The 17,836-nt window shown below is 47.1% G+C and overlaps 4 protein-coding genes across 4 annotated transcripts; 1 reads left to right on the plus strand and 3 right to left on the minus strand.

Annotated features, from left to right (window-relative positions):
- Positions 1–1,674: 1,674 nt before the first annotated feature.
- Positions 1,675–2,504, minus strand: N7455_009278 (GLTP domain-containing protein; the record flags this gene model as incomplete). The annotated part of the gene is made up of 4 exons (XM_040955759.2): positions 1,675–1,972; positions 2,082–2,200; positions 2,255–2,313; positions 2,369–2,504. The coding sequence occupies 4 exons, from the start codon at positions 2,502–2,504 to the stop codon at positions 1,675–1,677; spliced, it is 612 nt and encodes a 203-aa protein (XP_040813624.1).
- Positions 2,505–2,881: 377 nt separating this feature from the next.
- Positions 2,882–6,326, plus strand: N7455_009279 (sporulation-specific 71 family protein; the record flags this gene model as incomplete). Its single annotated transcript, XM_040955730.2, has 3 exons — positions 2,882–2,995; positions 3,053–5,710; positions 5,772–6,326. 3 exons carry the CDS (start codon positions 2,882–2,884, stop codon positions 6,324–6,326), a joined length of 3,327 nt encoding a protein of 1,108 aa, XP_040813819.2.
- Positions 6,327–6,503: 177 nt separating this feature from the next.
- N7455_009280 (putative mitochondrial inner membrane protease subunit Imp2) lies at positions 6,504–7,530 on the minus strand (the record flags this gene model as incomplete). Its single annotated transcript, XM_040955731.2, has 2 exons — positions 6,504–6,974; positions 7,085–7,530. 2 exons carry the CDS (start codon positions 7,528–7,530, stop codon positions 6,614–6,616), a joined length of 807 nt encoding a protein of 268 aa, XP_040813668.2. The 3' UTR covers positions 6,504–6,613.
- Positions 7,531–8,148: 618 nt separating this feature from the next.
- On the minus strand, positions 8,149–8,862 carry N7455_009281 (macro domain-containing protein; the record flags this gene model as incomplete). The annotated part of the gene is made up of 2 exons (XM_040955846.2): positions 8,149–8,200; positions 8,255–8,862. 2 exons carry the CDS (start codon positions 8,860–8,862, stop codon positions 8,149–8,151), a joined length of 660 nt encoding a protein of 219 aa, XP_040813814.2.
- Positions 8,863–17,836: the final 8,974 nt, after the last annotated feature.

A 17,836-nucleotide genomic window follows, 5' to 3' on the forward strand; every position in this document is an offset into this window, starting at 1 on the left:
CCCTTAGAACACCTTAGTAGGCTCCTGGGAACGCCCCGCGGGCTCCTAGGAGCACCATCGGCGTATTACTGTGGATTGCTTGTCCTTGGCTTACAGATTACTTAGCAATAGCACGAAAGCCTTCGGCCTGTGCGCTCATTGGCGAGAGAATTAGTTCATCATCGTCACCTGCTAAACACTGATTCCTCTAGCTGCCTTGATACAGGGAAGGGTTCTAGATCTTTAAGGAAATCTATCCAATCGCCCTTGCCCTGGTAGTAGTCCAAAGCCCGATTAGGGGATAGCCGGGCTGGTAAGCGAAGTATTCCGAGGGGTATTCCTAGGAGCATAGGCTAAAATGGTAAAATGGTGGTCAATTGAATAGCCCCACTGTGAGATTTTTTACTTGGATAGGATCGAGACCGCTAGGACGAACGGCCAACGTTGACCGCGCCCGTCCTTTTTTGATGGCCGATCTAAATGGGAAGTGTTGCACGTGATGGGATTAGCGTGTCGCATTTTATTGATGTAGTTTACTCAGGCCGCTCATCCCTACACTCAGTGAGCACTCAGTGAGCAAATCAGAGTGCTCAGATGATGATCAGTAAGTGGATCAGGGTGCTCAGGGGATGATCAGGTGATGCTCAGTGAGCAGATCACGCTGATTATGTAATGATCCGTGATCAAATTGGGGTACTCAGGGACGTGCTCAGTTTTACTCAGTGATCAAAAAGCGGCAAGAGGTGAGCACTAATACGGAAAGGGAAAGGTCTCGAGTTCCAGGCATTATCCGGTACATATGTAGTTATGTGTCAACAACATACTATTATTGGATAATCGGCAGTATTATCGCCATATTGTACTATTGCACTTGGTCTACGACGTACCGTCACAATATATAGAGATCACCGGAATAACTTATACTCCCAGAGCCCCAACTGCCAATCTAACAATCTAATATGGGTCTCCGGCGAACCCGGCTCTCAGGTCAGTGGTCCCCTACTATCGCTCCAAAATTGAGATTAGCTGCAATATACTCTTGGCACACGGGTCTTCTAAATTAGGCCTAGACCGCGTGCCGAGACAAGGCTATACTCTATGTTGTAGTTTAAGATGGGGCCCATAGATTCTGTGAAGGGTCTGACAGATCAAAGCGAAGCTAGTACTCAGCACATGTACAAAGCACACATATGTACCGAGCTATCTCCTATTGACCTCGGGATGTTGGGGAGCATCTGGTGGGGCTATGGAGGGATACCCTGCCAAGTCTACCCAGGTCCACGGGTGGTGACGCTGGGCCTCGGGTGTACCTGCTTTTTGGACATGGACGAAACCCAATAAGCAAAGCGAATATGTATAATTGGTGCAGGATTGCAAGCTTACTACAATGTGCATTGTGGGCTGTCTTGCTGTTTCTCTATTCAATTCACCTTTATAGACCGGCTGGTCCGCTAGTCATTTCCCTACCTTCTTCCATGTGATATCTGCTTCCTATAAATCGATGATCTCATTCCAAGGTTGCAACGCTCGGATCTCTACCCCAGATACGCCATGCTCTAGATTCCTTGACGACCAAAACAGTGAATTCGCTACAGAATACAAACTCGCATGCTTGAATGAAGCCAAATCGAATATTTACATATCAAGTTGCACAGTGCACATGTTTAATCAAGTGGAAAGGCCTCCAGGGCAAACTTACTTCCACTGAGCAGGCTTGGTATCCTGGAAAGCCTTCAGGATAGCGATCACCTTCTCCAAAGCAGCGACCTCCTTGGCCAGCTCGGCAGTAACCTTGGCCTGATCCTCACCCAGCTTCTTGTAGAAGTCCTTGCGGTATGGGGTGGCAGACATGGCAGCGCTGAAGACAGGCTTGACGATCCAGGAGTGGTGGGGCTTGAGGGTGTTGCCGTAGGCACCGCGGAAGGAGTCGGAGAGTTCCGAGGAGGAGTTATCGATGTTGTGGCGGAGGGCTTGGACGGTAAAGTCGAGGCCTCTGTTGAGAAGAACCAGCAATCAGTCAATGGTTCATACGGATTTGTGGAAATGGAAGGGATGCCATTGCAATTGGCCTCTTCCGTCACAATTGAGACATGGGAACATACCGGACCAGCCAGACCAGACCTTCTGTGGCAACGTGCTTGCCGGTCTTCAATTCGTTCAGGACAAGGGCCTGCAGGGTCTCAGACTCCGCAGGGGCTGCCTGTTGACGCTCACGGACTTTCTGGGCGGGGTTTTAGAATATGTTGACACCGGCGACATAACGTATTGGACGAACCTTGATGTTGCCGAGCAGGTCATTCTTGACCGGGGTGAAGGCGGCAGAACCGAGGACGTCTATGAAGTTCCTGCATTAGTTTGAGGTAGGTCTATGCAGGGGAGCAGCACGCACCAAAGAGAGTCACCAGCGACTCGGCGGCCTCGAGGAACTCGGTGGTCGAGATGCCATTCTCCGCATTGATAGGGACATCAGCGAAGGACTTGTTGATGGTATCAAACCATGTTCCGTCAGCGGGGATAGCAGCCATTTTTATAGAAGAATTCAAGTGGAAAATAGATAGTTGGAGAAAGAGAAAAGAGCTTAATCAGGAGACCGTTGGATATTGTCCACTTCACCGCTGCTGCCACGCAAGCCAATAATGGCGGGGCACACGGGATATAGAGAGGCTGCAAACAGTGTAAACAGGACCAACACGGTGAAGTGTCAACAACTTGTTTGTGATGTTTGCAGCATTTGCATAGATCGTGCAACGACGTCATCGAACCATATTACATCGAGATTGGCGATCGCGCTATGAACTTTATGTACTTGGGGTTCGTCGGTGCCTGGGCAATTTTATTTGCTCCTGCATATGTCTGGTGCATGCCCTTTTTGGTCCACGAGGGTACTGCATAATAGATTGTCATGACCTCTTCACCGGACCAGGTCAATGGGTCGCGACCAGAAACTGACCCAAGCTCGTCATACCATGAACATTATCATGGCTTGCAGACTGGCTCATACACAGACCAGCAGCTGGTATGTCTCTGTCCCCTGAGAGTTGAGTTGTAGAACTGACCTGGTGCTCTTTGATAGCGTCATGCTTCTGCCAACCACTTGCATATGACGAACCGGCGATTTTTCGTTGGTCCAATCCCAGAAGGCTGGCTGCAAGGCCATCGCAAATCCTGGTATAAATCTCGACTGAAAGTCAGGAACTATACATCACAGAACATCTCCTTCTCTGCAGGCCCTGTTGCGACCCACTACGGTGAACATGGCGATCAACCCGGCCCATCGTTACCCGATTTAGATGAGGAGGTTGCCCTGGCGCTCACCAACACAAGCACGCAGGCCGCCGAGGAGCAATATGATGAGATTGAAACAGAGGCACAAGAAGAAGCTGCAGCAGAGCCTGTGGGGGAACTCCAGACCCTAACCCACCCTGAAGCTGAGGCCAGTGGTGACGACCCCTTGCCGGAAGAGGACACAGAGACTAGGGAAAATAGCGGGGAAGATAACGGAGAATATAGTCAAGGGGGTAGCGGGGAGGATAGCGGGGAGGATAGCGGAGAGGATACAGACAGCACCCCCAAAGCCAGAACCAGGGGGCAATCCGACATGTACGGCAACGATCTTGCTTCGTCTTCATTTGTCACCGCCAGAGAAGAGGCCGCCAGCTCTGCAGACACGGTACAATCAATAGCCACGATACGAGCTAGCAGATTGGGACCACCTGAGCGGCGACCAGAGTCCCCGGGCTCACATAACACAGATTTGACCGGTCATGCTTCTCCCAACCCTCTTACCCCCAATCCATCCGCGGTTGCAAGCGAGGCCGATTCGACAACACAGCTTCTTCGAACCAGGTATAAGGACAAAGGGAAGCAAAAAAGCAAGGCATCTGGTGTATCTCGAGCAACGCTTCAACACCACGACCCACAAGATGAAGATGATACTGGTGAAGATGCGCAGGTCCAACGGAGACTCACTAAAAAGATGGCAAAATTCAACCTGGATGACAACATCAGACACAAGCAGCAAAAGATGCGCTCCAAGATTGCAAAGACGCAAGGTACTATCTCTGCCAATCGACCGCACCGACGAAAGGTGCAAGATGGGGAGATTGTCAAAGCAGAAAAAATGCTGGTCTGTGTGGAAGTGACTGTGCAGGACACACTTCCCGCCGATTACACCGAGAATGACAGCCTGCGCATGGAAACACGGACCATGGACAAGTGGAGGGAGTTCCTCGTGGTATGCCGCAAAAGCTCTGTAGAGCATACGCCATTTGCTATTCAGATGTACCGCACTCGTGTAATTCCTGATGTGCAACGTCCGAACAGCAAAACACCTCCTTATTACGAAGTACGGCTCAACCACAAAACCACCCATGTTAACTTCTATTCCCCCCTCGACAAGACCATCGTTATTTGGCATCCCCGCAAGCGTGGAACCAAAATATTCATCCTCCGTCCAAAGTCTGCGGCGCACTCTGCTGAATGGTACACTTTCATTCGCCAGGTGCTTGGATGGCGACGTCCCACCTCACTCCCTATTCACGTCCCTGATCTAGGAGTTTCCCTCATTTTCAAAAATCCTTTCAATCAGCTCGAGGCAGCCCTGAAAGCAGATAATTCTGATAGCGAGCATGCAGCAGCAGTTGATAACAAATATGCTGCCGCTACCATCATCCGAGGATGCATGGATATGCTCGAAGGCCGCGCCGAGTGGGCTGAGGTGTTGAAAGCTTGGTCCAAGACCGAGAAGATGGGACTTGCTTGGAAGCGGTACGACCGACTTGAATGGGTATTTGGAGTCAACGAAGAAAAGATGTATGGTACCATTGGGATGCAATCGTCTCATGAGCTTGAGCTACGACCAAGACATCATTACTCTACTACAATCAGGCACCGAGGCATACAGGAGGAGCCTGCCCCGATTGAAGGATTCCTAGTCCGTCTTACATCCCAGAAGGGTATGCATCAGCGGATGAACAAAATGTTCTTCAAACGGCTGTACTTTTTTACCCAGGATCATTATTTGTTTTTCTGTCGACCAGCCAAGGCACTCCCACCGCCACCGCCAAAATGTGCCCCCCCAGAAGACGGAAGTGTGCCAACTGCCCGTGAAATCTTGGATCAAATGCCGCTCTCATGGGATATCGATCCTTATCCACTTGAAGGTGGCCAGATTACATGGCTTTCCAGCGGCAATCAGGAATTCGTCAAACGGCACGATGAAGAGGCTTATTCGCATGTGCAGAGGAATGTACACAATATCAGTCAATCGGATGGGTATATCGATATGTGTCGGGTGCAAGAAGTCCGCCATGTCTATCGTGGCAGCTGCCCTGCTGACCCCAACATCCGGGAAGGACCTTCTGTGGACTTCAACCGTGAACCCAGAGACTCACGACAGGATGACGGAGCAACGCGAGAGTTCGATGACGATAGGACATTTGAAATGGTTCTCGATAATGGTCTTGTCATTCGACTCCAGGCATTCGATAATGCCACACGGGATGAGTGGGTCAAACGGCTCGATGCGCTCGTGAAGTATTGGCACACTCGCTGCACAGACGATGCCGCAGAGCTGCAGGCCGTACGGAAGCGTAATCTCAAACTGTTGGATATCGACGAAGCTATGGAATCTGTTGTCGGGCAGTTCGCGAAGAAGTGGGAAGTGAAGAAAGCTGAGGCGTCTCCACACTTGCACAACATGTGCTCCCTGTCTGGTTGTCGGACTATCAAGGTATGTTATAGCACCACAACATCAGACATGTACAAGCACAACCTACTGACAACATCAACAGATGTCCGGCGACCTCTATCGAAAGCCCCGTCGCCACACCACTTTCCACCAATGCCATGTCATCCTCACAGCAGGCAAGCTGTTAATTTTCCGAAGCACACTGCGCAGGAGGAACGGCACTGAGATTCCACACATTCATCAAGAACTTGAAGCAACTATCGAACTGGAAGATTGCTATATTTATTCTGGCTTGATAACTGAGAACGACTTGCTGTATGCCAATCAGACATTTGACAGCAATAACCCTGGTCTTCATGCTCTGCCCCGGGTGTACCTCGATTCAGATGCCTTCACAAGTCGCGATGAGGACACCGCTATCACCTTCGTGGTCTGGCAACCCTTGAGTAAGAGTTACTTCCGAGCCCAGGAAATAGGGGAGCAAGGCAAAGCCAAAAGATCCTTGCGTCATGTGTCCACGCTGGGCAAGCATGGCCGCACCATCGTGTTTAGAGCACGTAGTCGTGTGGAAAAAGATCGTTGGGTGATGAGTATTTCCTCGGAAATTGACCGTCTCCAGGAAGAGAAACATGAAGATATACGGCTTGTTCCTCTCTAATTACTGATTATTGCATTGTCTGCGTTTCTCGGCCATTCATGATTCCTTTTCTATTGGTATATACCACTTCATTTTTGCTTTCCTTTTTCCTTTTCTCGGTCCTTTCACCCGCATACACGCAGCACAGCTTTTTGTACTCAAAAGTAGTAATACAATGATATCCAAAAGAAGTTCCTGATATATGTACAAGTCCCAGTCCACGACATCATCAGACACGGGAAACCCAAGCTCTATCAGCATGTACAAAAGGGCAATATATGCGCCAAACTCCATATATAACCAGCTCATCAATTCAGCATGGGCTGGTCGAGCTTAACAGCATCCTTCAACACACGATCCCGCACACTCTGTCGGTACGAATCCGCAGCCGCATCATCCGTCGACGTAGAATCCCAGTCCGTCCAGTTCAGCCACCTCATCCGCGGTCCCAGCACCGCAAATACCCGCCCAGTAATCAAACTAAGACTGACAGGCCCGTACGTATTGCTATCCAGCGTCTTCCGCGGATCCTCCGCATCACCCTCCAACCAAACATGATTCCACGGGACGATCTGCGTTTGTCGTAGACATGGCTCGCGAGTCGTGATCCGGTCACCGGGTAGACCGATAATGCGCTTAATAGCAATATGAGACGGGTTTGCAGGTGAGCTATATGTATCGAGGGTATTGTTAGTATTTGTTTGCTGCGCTCGACTCGACAAAAACAAGGTATGTAAAATAAAAGTAAATAAAAGTAAACACGCATAGGAAAGACCCACCGGAAAGTAACAATCATCCCTCGTTCAAGCTTGCGCTCCTTTTTGAACGGTAGTATAGATCCCCACGGCCACATGCTGACCATCACCATGTCGCTCTTCGTTTGTGTTTGCGCATACTCTTCGTTTAGATATGGTGTCATTGAGGGTCCGCGAACCCACATCACTTGCATTACGTGTTCTGGGAAGAAGAGGGCAATCGGGAGGATGGGTGCTGCCCAGCGGAGAGTGCGACATGCTCGTCGGACTGGGTATGGGAGGCCGGAGATGCGTTGGTGGAGGTTTGTGAGGAAGTGTGAGATGAGCGCGGGTGTTCGTTTTTGTTTGGAGAGGGATGGGCCCTCGTATGTTGAGGGTTCTGGGATTTGGGGCTTTGGCTCTTCGCGGACATGCACTCGGAATCGCGGATTGGGGGTTGGTATCCCTCTTGGCCGTTGTGGTTTCGACATTTTTGGGGTTGGAGGCGGAGGTTGAGGGGTCGAGGGATTTGCGGGGACTATCGATTGTGTTGAAGATTGGGTGTTTAGTTCAGGTAGTCGAGTTTCATTATGCAGCTATGATTATCCAGAGACTTGCAATTGGAATTGGAGTGAAGTGGTCTCAAGCTGGGATCATGATCAAATGCGCGATCTGATAGGGTGTTTGCATTGTTTGCATTCTGCCTTCACCAGCACCTGGGCAGATGAGTAGGCTGACACTAAGATGGTTGTCTTCGTAGAAGATAGTACAAAGAAGAAAAGAAGCTACTTACAGACTTATTCCAATACTAAAAATTGCCCCTACTAATACGAAAGCGATATCAAAGTATGGAGACGAGCTATCTCATATTCGCCTTATGTGCTACCGGTACAGAGAAACAAAACACTTAGGACTTTGGATGGCGGTTTCAAGGACGCCTTTGAGCAAAAATCGCTTTTAAGCTAACATGATACCACAGAAGGAAAAAAAATCGTGCTTCGTTAGAATTCATGTGATGGCGGTCGTAAATCGTGTCGGGGACATGCTAGTACAAGTCTTCACTGTGTGCATGTCGAGTGAGGCGTGTAACATCTTATTAGCATGGTGGTTCAAGCATCGCTGCTCTCAGCCAAGTCCTCCTGCGTGGGAGGGAAATACTGCCTATAACCATTGTCAGTATCCGATCAAGCAGTGTGAAAGATGGGACAAGCTTACGGAATGAATTCCTCATAGGCGGTCACATCCTTGAGCTCAAAGTTGCAGAAGATGACACGCTCCAGCTTTCCGATATTAGGTCCAACGAGGAACTCCCGCACTCCTTTGATAGCATCTTCGGCGGCCTTTCGACTGGGATAACCGTAGACTCCGGTGCTGATAGCAGCAAAAGCAATGCTCTTCATACCATTTTCAACTGCCAATTCTAGACTGCGTCGGTAGCAGGATTGAAGGAGCGCGACGGGGTCGTTTTCTTTTCTGTAGATTGGGCCGACTGTGTGGATTACACGCTTGCAGGGCAGTTCGTAGGCAGAAGTGATCTTTGCATCGCCAGTGTCACATCCATCAAGATGGTAGCATTCTTCAACTAGCCCGGGACCTGCAGCTCGGTGGATTGCACCGTCCACGCCACCACCGCCGAGGAGAGTCTCGTTAGCAGCGTTCACAATGCAGTCTACTTGGAGCTTGGTGATGTCATTGCGGATAATGGAGATGGTGTTGTTGAGAGACTGGGATGGAGGAAATTTTGAGGACACGGGGAGGAGCCGCTTCGCACGGTATAAACGTGCCACAGTGGGGATATCAGCCAGAGCCAGAAGTGAAGGCATAATGTAGAAGAATTCAGGTGAGGCTTCAGGAGGAAATCGAAGAGGAATGGTATTTACTATGAATGTATTGGACTGGAAGCTCAAGTGGGGATAGGCCAAGCTCGGTGCACGGGCCATTTGATGAGGTACAGTCACGTGGTGATGTCACACATTGGAGTTTAGGGATGAAGACTTTATGTTATATCTGAAGATCTGAAGATTTGTAGATAAAAGGAAGAGGATCGATATTTAGGTAAAGAAAAAGGCTAGATTTATGTGCAATTTACTTTGAAATCAACAATGTTGGTTGTTTGCTAAAAAGTGCAGCAATGCATCAAATAATATATAATCCCGCATAGAATCCATAAATCTCACGTATAAGGCCAAACACGAACACAAGGGGGAATAATACCAAATTCAAACCTTGGAATGCCTCTTTGTTTCCTTATAAATAAGACTATGCTAGAAATTACCCCCCATATCCATGAACCAAGCACAATACACAGGTTTAATAAATACTGAAGCTCTGGCATAAAACATAACTCGAGGTATGTGACACCCTTTATATCCACTCCATATGTTGTGAATATGCTGTACTCCGCATTCCGCACAAGATAGTCTCATCCAATGATTAAGGTGAAACCACGAATCATCCCGCTGCAATGTACTCCATACTCCATACGGCAAGCTGCATTGCATTACCGTATGCACCTAGCCTAAAGAGACGGGATTACGTGCCGCTCAACCCTAGGGTGTAGTATTAGGTCAGGGCTCCTATCATTGGCCATATAAGATCCAAGGCAGAAAAGGTACAGAGTATGAAATCCGGGCTTCTATCTGTGTGCAGCTTATAAAGCAGTACGGAGTAGATCCCCGAGAGCCAAGCCCGGGATTTGACATTGGGACCAGCAGTGGAGGGGCAGGTAGGAGACGAATTGATTGGTTCGAGACCTCGGTGGCACATGGTTGACGTTTTTTTTCTGTGGATCAGTCATCTTGCCACAGATTTGCGAGGTTTGTACGATCGACTCCCACAACCTCGTATTGCAAATCCCGAGTCGCACTAAGAACGGAAACCAGAGTACGCGCATAAGCACACTAGCTAGACTGCCCAGGTCCCCGACGCCTTGACTGTGTTGGGATTAGGTACCCCCGTACAGGCTTGAGAGTCAAAGACCCCCCTCCCCCCTCAAGATATGGGAGTAGTACTCGGTAGTTACCCAGGATAAAATTACGACGTTCATAGGGAACTCTCGAGTGTGGGTTCATATTTCCTTTGGTCCACCTCTCTCCACTGTGAAGACCCTGCTAGACCCTGTCAGAATCTGTCAGAACCTGTCAGATCAGCCGTGGACCGCCGTTTTCATGTCAGTTCCCTTTCCAACTGGTATGACATGGATCTGCGGGGACCCAGCCCATGTGTTTTGGTATATTTGACGATTGCCGATCCTTCGGTTATGCTGGATGGTATGTGTTCAGGTGATTTTCCCCCTAGTTCATCCAGTCACATTCCCCTTGAAGAGACAAAAATAGCGTTGAGATGATCTATTGGAAGGGAACAGGGAAATTAGAAAACACCAAATTTGGGCCCCGCTTTTAGAATTGCCCTGCCAGGACCAGGGCGAACCAGTTCTTTTGAGCTTCTATTCGGAGATTCCCATAAAAATACAAGATGGAACAGGGATCGGGTGGATACGTGGGACATTTTCAGAGATCAAAGCGGGCACACTTCGTACTTTTGTTTAATTTCTTTTTTAGCACTGGAAGAAACAGCTAGAGAAAAGCATACGTAGGTAATTATTCTCTGGGAAAATCTTGCAATGACAAATAATAACATGCATCCATGCATCCATGCATAGTGGAATGAAAATTATCTTCAGCCGGAAGCTCGCAGCTGTCAGATTCAAAGTTCTCCAATCATCGGGAGACTTCCTATTTGACGTGTGGCAACTCAGATTTCAAACTTTATTAGACCTCACTGGAGGAATCTTATTCGTCCAGATGGTCAAATTAATATAACTGGGCTAGGCTTGTTGTTAATGCATACGTCAAAAGTCTTGGGGTGCATAATTCACCTGTCAAATACTGCAATGGGCCTTATCTGCAGCGTAGGATGTGCATCCATATGGACTGGACCCTTGATTTCGAGCTTTGCGTTTGGATGGGAAAATGATTGGTGCGCTTGTATAGAACCAGTTCTTGGCTATTCGGTTATATGCTATTGCAATAGTCCCTGATGTTACCAGTCAGGCCAAAAAAAAAGGGTACAGCTATTTAGGACAATGCTCTTAAAATCGAGGGGATCTACCAATAAATCCTTTGAGATGGAACTATCACATATATACCGCATAGCTTATGTGCCAAGCGATTCCGCTTATTTGAAGCTTTTGGTCCTCCTGACATCCTTGCTAGTAGTCTGTGTAACAGCGATAGAGAAGGGTATCCATTATGATCATCATCCACTCTGTCCAATGAAGAACCGTTTGAACCTGCACCGAGATGTGGCCGAGCCCGTCCACTTTAAAATCGAGACCGGAAGGATTCCCGTGCATATGATTTATATACTACTGCATGTACAACCTATTTCTATCCTTTGTTTGTCTCTGGAAATGGTCTCGACTACAGCAAGCATACTCCGCACATCCGATGTAGATCAATTTTTTCTTTCGAAGGGACACTAAATAAGCTATTGATGCTGAGCACGCAGTGTATATGGAAGTGGCCGAGAGATCGCCGAGCAGTCGAGTTCTTTCTAATATATACACACAGTATTGTATTGCGCCAGTCTCTGTTTGGTACCTCGAGCGAGATCATACTTAAAAGGCATAAAGCAATGGCGATCTGCTTAAAATAGACATATTCGGTACTTCCCAACGGATTGTTGCACACAGGAAACGCAGCATGATCAGGGCCTAGAATTGACAACACCCCACATGGCAGGAAACCTTCAGACCAATTCAGCATCTTGACTCCTCAGCCGTCTCGACCCGGAAAGAAAAACCACTTTTGCGCGCGTACGGAGTACGTATATCAAGCAGCAGCACAGGCCAAACGGCAGATAACTCCCGAGATCTGCACATGTTGTAAAAAAAAGCAAGTTTATATAATTGATAAGATATTCTAGAAATGGAGCTATGGAAACCTGGAGGGACTGTCGGGACTATTGCTATATCCACTGTGTATCCACCAGCGGATCTTAATTAATCCAAGTTAGCTTTTGCTCATTTCCTCGTGTGGCTGAGTACGGAGTATATGGAGTGCAATCTCCCACATCTCTCAACCCAGTCTCCGTGTTCGGCTTCTATTTGCCTGTGTATTAAAGATTTGGAGTTTGTTGAAAGATTTAGTGCAATATACAAATGTATGGTACATGGTACATGATACATCGTAAATCGTAAATCAATGATTCGAGTCTAGTTTCCGTGGAAAAGTGAGATGGTGAAGATACTAGTTATCAATCTATCATTCATGTACCGGTACTTTGCACTCTGCCTAGGCGGAACTATCCGACATTTCAAAGATCAAGATGGTTCGGGATTTGGGCAGATGCCGAATCTGTAATATCAGTGGAGCTGAAGAGATTCCTTTTGCCATTGAAGATGGTGTGGGTCAATTAAAACGGCCAGCCCACTTGTAATCTCGTTAATCTCTCAGGAGAACTTTTGGCTTGAGCTAGTCCCGCATGGGGACTACTAGCTGGCGCTAAGCACCTAGTCCCTGGAAGAGAAAAGAAAAAAGAAAGGGAAAAAAAAAGGAACTTCCAAGAGAAATGCGAAATTCCTCCCCGCCGATCGAAGCGGTCTATCTTGTGGTGGAGTCTGGGAACGGTCCGGCTTGATTTTCCCCGTTTTTATTTTGTTTTGGCTGTTTTGTTATTATTTTCCCCTTTGTCGCCGTGGAGATTCTTTCTAAATGTCGGTCTGTCTATAATCCACACAAGCGAAATGAGTTAAGTCCCCGACCTCTTGGCTCAGAGTTCTCCCGTGTGGGTGTGTGTGCTTGGACAGTGGAAAACGTGCAGCTATCAATCACACAGGTCAGGGGGAAAAAGAAAGAAAAAAAAAGACTATTCATTCTTCCGTCCATTGGATGTCCCATGTTTGAGGCAAGAGACAAGAAAAATACCTATAGGACTTCACATGGGAATATCCATAATCAATATCACAATAATATCACTGCATATTGCATATTCGTATGATCCAGGGAGCGGAGTAATAGGGCGGAGTCCTTACCAATCCATCCGAACTAGTATCAAAAAGACAATTTCCATTGGAATATCGTAGATCTGACACGTTTCGATGAGGAGTTCGGTCTAATCTGTAACCCAGTAAGACACACTAAGACATCTTGCAGGACATAGCTTCCCGTTATATTGCCCGAATAATGTCACTCTTATCCTCTTCTGGCGCAATACAGCCAAAGAACCCCTGCTAGTTCGAGGGAAACAAAAAAACCATGCCCTGTCAACGTTGGTGCCGTTCCTCTGCCGTACGTGCAGATTGCTTTGCATATTGGTCCTGATTTTTGAGAACAAAAATCACATTTTCTCCACCTCATCTCTTCTCCTTGGTCAATTTGTTGACCAGGATCGGACCCTCTCTTCCTTCTTCCCTTGGCCTTTGTCTTTCGGTCAACTTGCAGCTGTCAAGTTACTCTTTTGAGACTAGAGATCGGAGAGATCCCCGGGAGTTCCCCACTGGGCGAATTAAACAACCTCCTGAACAGCCACACTTCGGAGTCTCGGGACATGGCATGATGCTTTATTTGGGGACAGGGTAGATTCCCGGAGGTTTTACTATGTACGGCGTAGGAACGTGAACCGTGCTGTGTCTGCATGGTTATATTATCCCGGTGAGGGGAATATGTCTTAGTCTCTTTTGCTGAGTCAGTTGAATGTGAGCAGATAACCAAATATTCTTGGCTGAATCGATGAACCTGCAGCCTTGGAATTGGCTACTCCATATTAGTCTTGGGATCGTAGATCAACGCGATAGTCGTTGTGCGATGTACTTTTGCCTTCGCCCCTTTTATGGACGATACCAGTTCGTGAGACATCTCCCAAGGTCATCATATGGTGTATCGGAGGCAAAATAAATAATGATAGTCAATGGTCGATGCGCACTAAAATTGGGATCGGATCTGGAACTTTTGCCAACTTGAGCAAGTAAGTTGTCGGTCATCTCCTTGCGGTTAGGATTCTGTGATCGTCTGTCTATGTGTTCTCCACAATTATTCGGGAAAAATAATTATAGCGTGCTAAAACATTCCGGTGATTGTTTTTTTTGTCAGACTCGGAGCTCAGGGGAGAAACGGTTCTAACGGTTTGTCGATCAACTTACTCGCAAGATCATGTCTCTAGTGGTCTCCAGTTATTTTGTTGAGTCATTTCTCTTCTGCTTCTTAGGCAATGATCTTCATCTTTAGCGGTTGTATAGTAAAGTAAAAAAGAAAACTCAAAAGGAGGTGCTTGGCCAAAGATCGGCATCTTCTCCAGGAGATAGCTTGATATGGGCGTCAAATCTCTTGGAGAATTCATGTCATTGGCCATTGGAGGTGAATACTCGGCGAATTTGCGGCCATTCGTCCAAATACCTCCTATGGGGCTAGGGGGCGTTGCAAACACGTGAATATCTTCGATGCCGAAAGCCACTTTTCAGGGAAATTTCTTCTTCCCCACCAGGCTCTGCTTCAATGTTATATTTGAATACTTAAGACCAAGCTGGGATATTCTCGGTGGGACGCGACCCGTAAAAAAAAGACCACTGTCTAGGCTTCTACGTAATTCATCCTGCACTTCTAGTTGCCGTAAAAAGGCAACCAGGATGGACTCCATAAAAACTGGTTCTGGTTTTTGTCCCGTATTAAAACAACCGGGTCAATTGCAGAAATTATACTTCGATCGTGTATGATTCATCATAGCGTACTGCAACCGGGCTAGTGCGACCAGTTGCGATTCTGATAGTTCAGATCGAAAGGCGCCGAGAACATCGCGGGGAAACCCGGTGCCCCTGATGAATGAATGCCCCAGGCACACTTGGCCTATCGTATGATGTACAACCAGAGATGCTGCTCAGTAATGGACAGAGTAGCTGTGGATGATTTCAGCCTCCAATCTCATTGTGATGAGTCTCATCGGGATTCAGCAGTGTGATCTTGTTACCTGCGCCTTGTCCCTCTCCAGCACTCCATTATCCTGCAGGTGGAGAATCTCCCAATCGCAGAGAGATCCTTACTGCATTCATGCTCGGCAGATGGAAGTGACCTACCGTGCATGCACTAAATCTCCAGTGCGCACGGAATGCATCGTAGAGTGGCTGAAATAGTAAGATCCGGCTGGTGCACTGGGCTTCTCGCCATGCAGCGACTACTGTGTAGATTGCTTCCACGCAGTTGATTTCAGACCCGTCAACAAAGTCCATTGTGCTATTATGCGCTTACACGCCGCATTCTCATTTTTTTTTAAGGAGCAAAACACTGCCTCCTGGATGTGGCCAGCACATGAGCTGAAATCCTGCGCACTGGGAATTCAAATATGTATCAGACTCGGGGTTTGCTCTTGCTTGTATGCATGGGAAGGATATCACAAATACCTTCCAAGGCTGATCTGAGGTAATTCCCTCAAGTATGCGGAGTACTTTGTACATGGTACAGCCATGGTACAGCTAAGAACTGTCACAGATCAACCGCATTAGATATATTAGATATTCCGAAGATCTTGAGGCGATTGCCTTTCGCCGTTTTTGGATCGTCGACTTTTAGACCTTGGGCCGACCGTTGGACCATACGATGTATATCGTACATCATTATGGATCCTCTCCCCCCCCCCTTGAGTCTGTGCATTGGAAGTGCGATCAAGGAGGCGAACGGGGCTATAACAGCTCTGCCGTGCCAGGCTTGGGGCTAGGGATAAACTAGACAATTTTGATCTTCAGTAACTAAGTACGGAGTACATAGACTAGACACGAAGTTGCCTACGGAGTACATCCCAGCAGTTTGAACGGGAAATATGACGTCTAACGTGGTGGGTCCGAGGCCAACAAACTTAAGGCTCCAGAAATTTGATTTTCCAAATAGCTTTGATCCTTCGGTGCTTTTGAGAGCAGAGTACTCCGTACGGAGTACGGAATAGTAAATTAAAGTGCTCCGTAGTTAAAAGTCCGAAAATTCCAAGACACTATAGAGACAGCGCTAAACACTATCGAAGTCGGGCTTTTCCCGGGACTTTACGCAGGGCGCCTGGAAAGGCAACCGGCCCATATGCCTCTTCTCCTCTTCCCATAAATCCAAGCGTCTCATGTCTTCAAGTTTCCCTATACTGACACAGTTCTCACATTGTAAATGTCAGGGTCTAAAAGGCTGAGATGGAGTGAAGCCCACGCGATCTCGCCAATAAACGTCCCGTGTTTTGATCTCGATCTAAAGCTTAAGCAACGTGTGTTGCAATACCCTTGCGATCCGATCCTTTTCGGCGGGTACTCAAGGGGGTAGCGTGCTCCGGAACTGACGAATTATTTATTGATTAATTAATTTATTTTTCCCATTTAGTTTGTCTTTCCTAGTTTCTTTTTTTTTTCTCTTTTTACTTTTTCTTTTGTGATTTCACCTGCGCCCGATCTTGGCTTGTAACGGCGTGGCTCGGTGACGTAAATAGTATCTAGTGGGTATTTTCTGTGTGAATGAAAGCGACAATCACATATGATACTATGATACTAGTAGTATGGATAGTGCAAGTATAAATAAATAATGAAAATGAAAGAGGAAAAAAAAGGTAAAATAAATTAAAGTCGAGTGAACCATGGAACGTTGTAATTGGGACCACATCGGGCGCTTTCAGATCTGACTGTGTAACCTCAGCCATGTCTCTGATTCCCCCCCCCCCCCCCAGTTGCGATGGAAAGAGCCCCTCTGTGTCCCCATTCAAGAGATCTTGAATTAGTGTATACCCCCTTGTGCATCTTGTGTTTCCCCTTTGTGACACTACTTGGGGTTGCATGCACCCCCCTCCCAGACTCGATTCTTTACCTTTTGAGTCATTTGGTTCTGGTAATCCAGGGCTTTGGGACATATTTTGCGCCCAGGCTGCAGGCATACAGATTAAAGAGTGAAAAGATCCTTCAAAGTTGGCCCTGAATCCTAGACTATTGTAGTACTGGAGCACTCATGGACACCAGCATACCAACACAGATCTGACATCATGTCCTTCACTATTAATAAGCTCGGTCTAACCTCTGGAACTTGAGTTTAGTTCATAGCCCGAGGCTGACATTTTACCCACTTTGAATCGGAGATCTCTCTCATGTGACATGGATCCAAATACAGGTACTCGTACATGATACTTGTCGTGTTAACTAAATCCATCTTGGGATTATTACTCTTAGATTGCCCTGCGTTATGCGCTATTTGTTATATAATATAATAATAGATTGATTCCAGCATACTGGAATACTGTGATGAGCTAGAACTATTGTCCGCTAGCTTCTCCTCTTGTTGGACCACTCTCCCGGTATTTCAGCCGTCCCTTAGCACGTTGAGAATCGGCCGTTTATCTCGATCGATCCTAGGTTCTGGGGTAGGCTAACTTGTTTTTTTATTTTTATTTTTATTTTTTTATATATATTTATATATTTACTTTTTCTTACTATTTACTATTTACTCCGTACTAAATATGAGAGTTGAGAATATATTGGATAGGTTGTGGGTCATTACCATGGGAGGAAACTTCGTGTACTACCAAGATGTTGGAGGTTCCTGACCAGTGTCGCATTGTGTCTCTAGATAACAGACACCGAGGATACCCTGCAGGTTCGAGAGAAGTGTGTGTAATTACATGGTTAATTAGATATATAATGACTATCTGTAATCATTCTTTAGGTCCACTGAGATATCAACATTAGATACTGAAGACCTACAGACCTAAAGACCAACTACTCCATAGTGATAGATAGGTATGATGCCGATGATCCGCAGTTGGTAATTTGCCTTGTAAAACCAGGTT

This window comes from Penicillium solitum (genome assembly GCF_028829755.1).
Source record: "Penicillium solitum strain IBT 25940 chromosome Unknown utg000008l_segment0_segment0, whole genome shotgun sequence".
Lineage (NCBI taxonomy): Eukaryota > Fungi > Ascomycota > Eurotiomycetes > Eurotiales > Aspergillaceae > Penicillium > Penicillium solitum.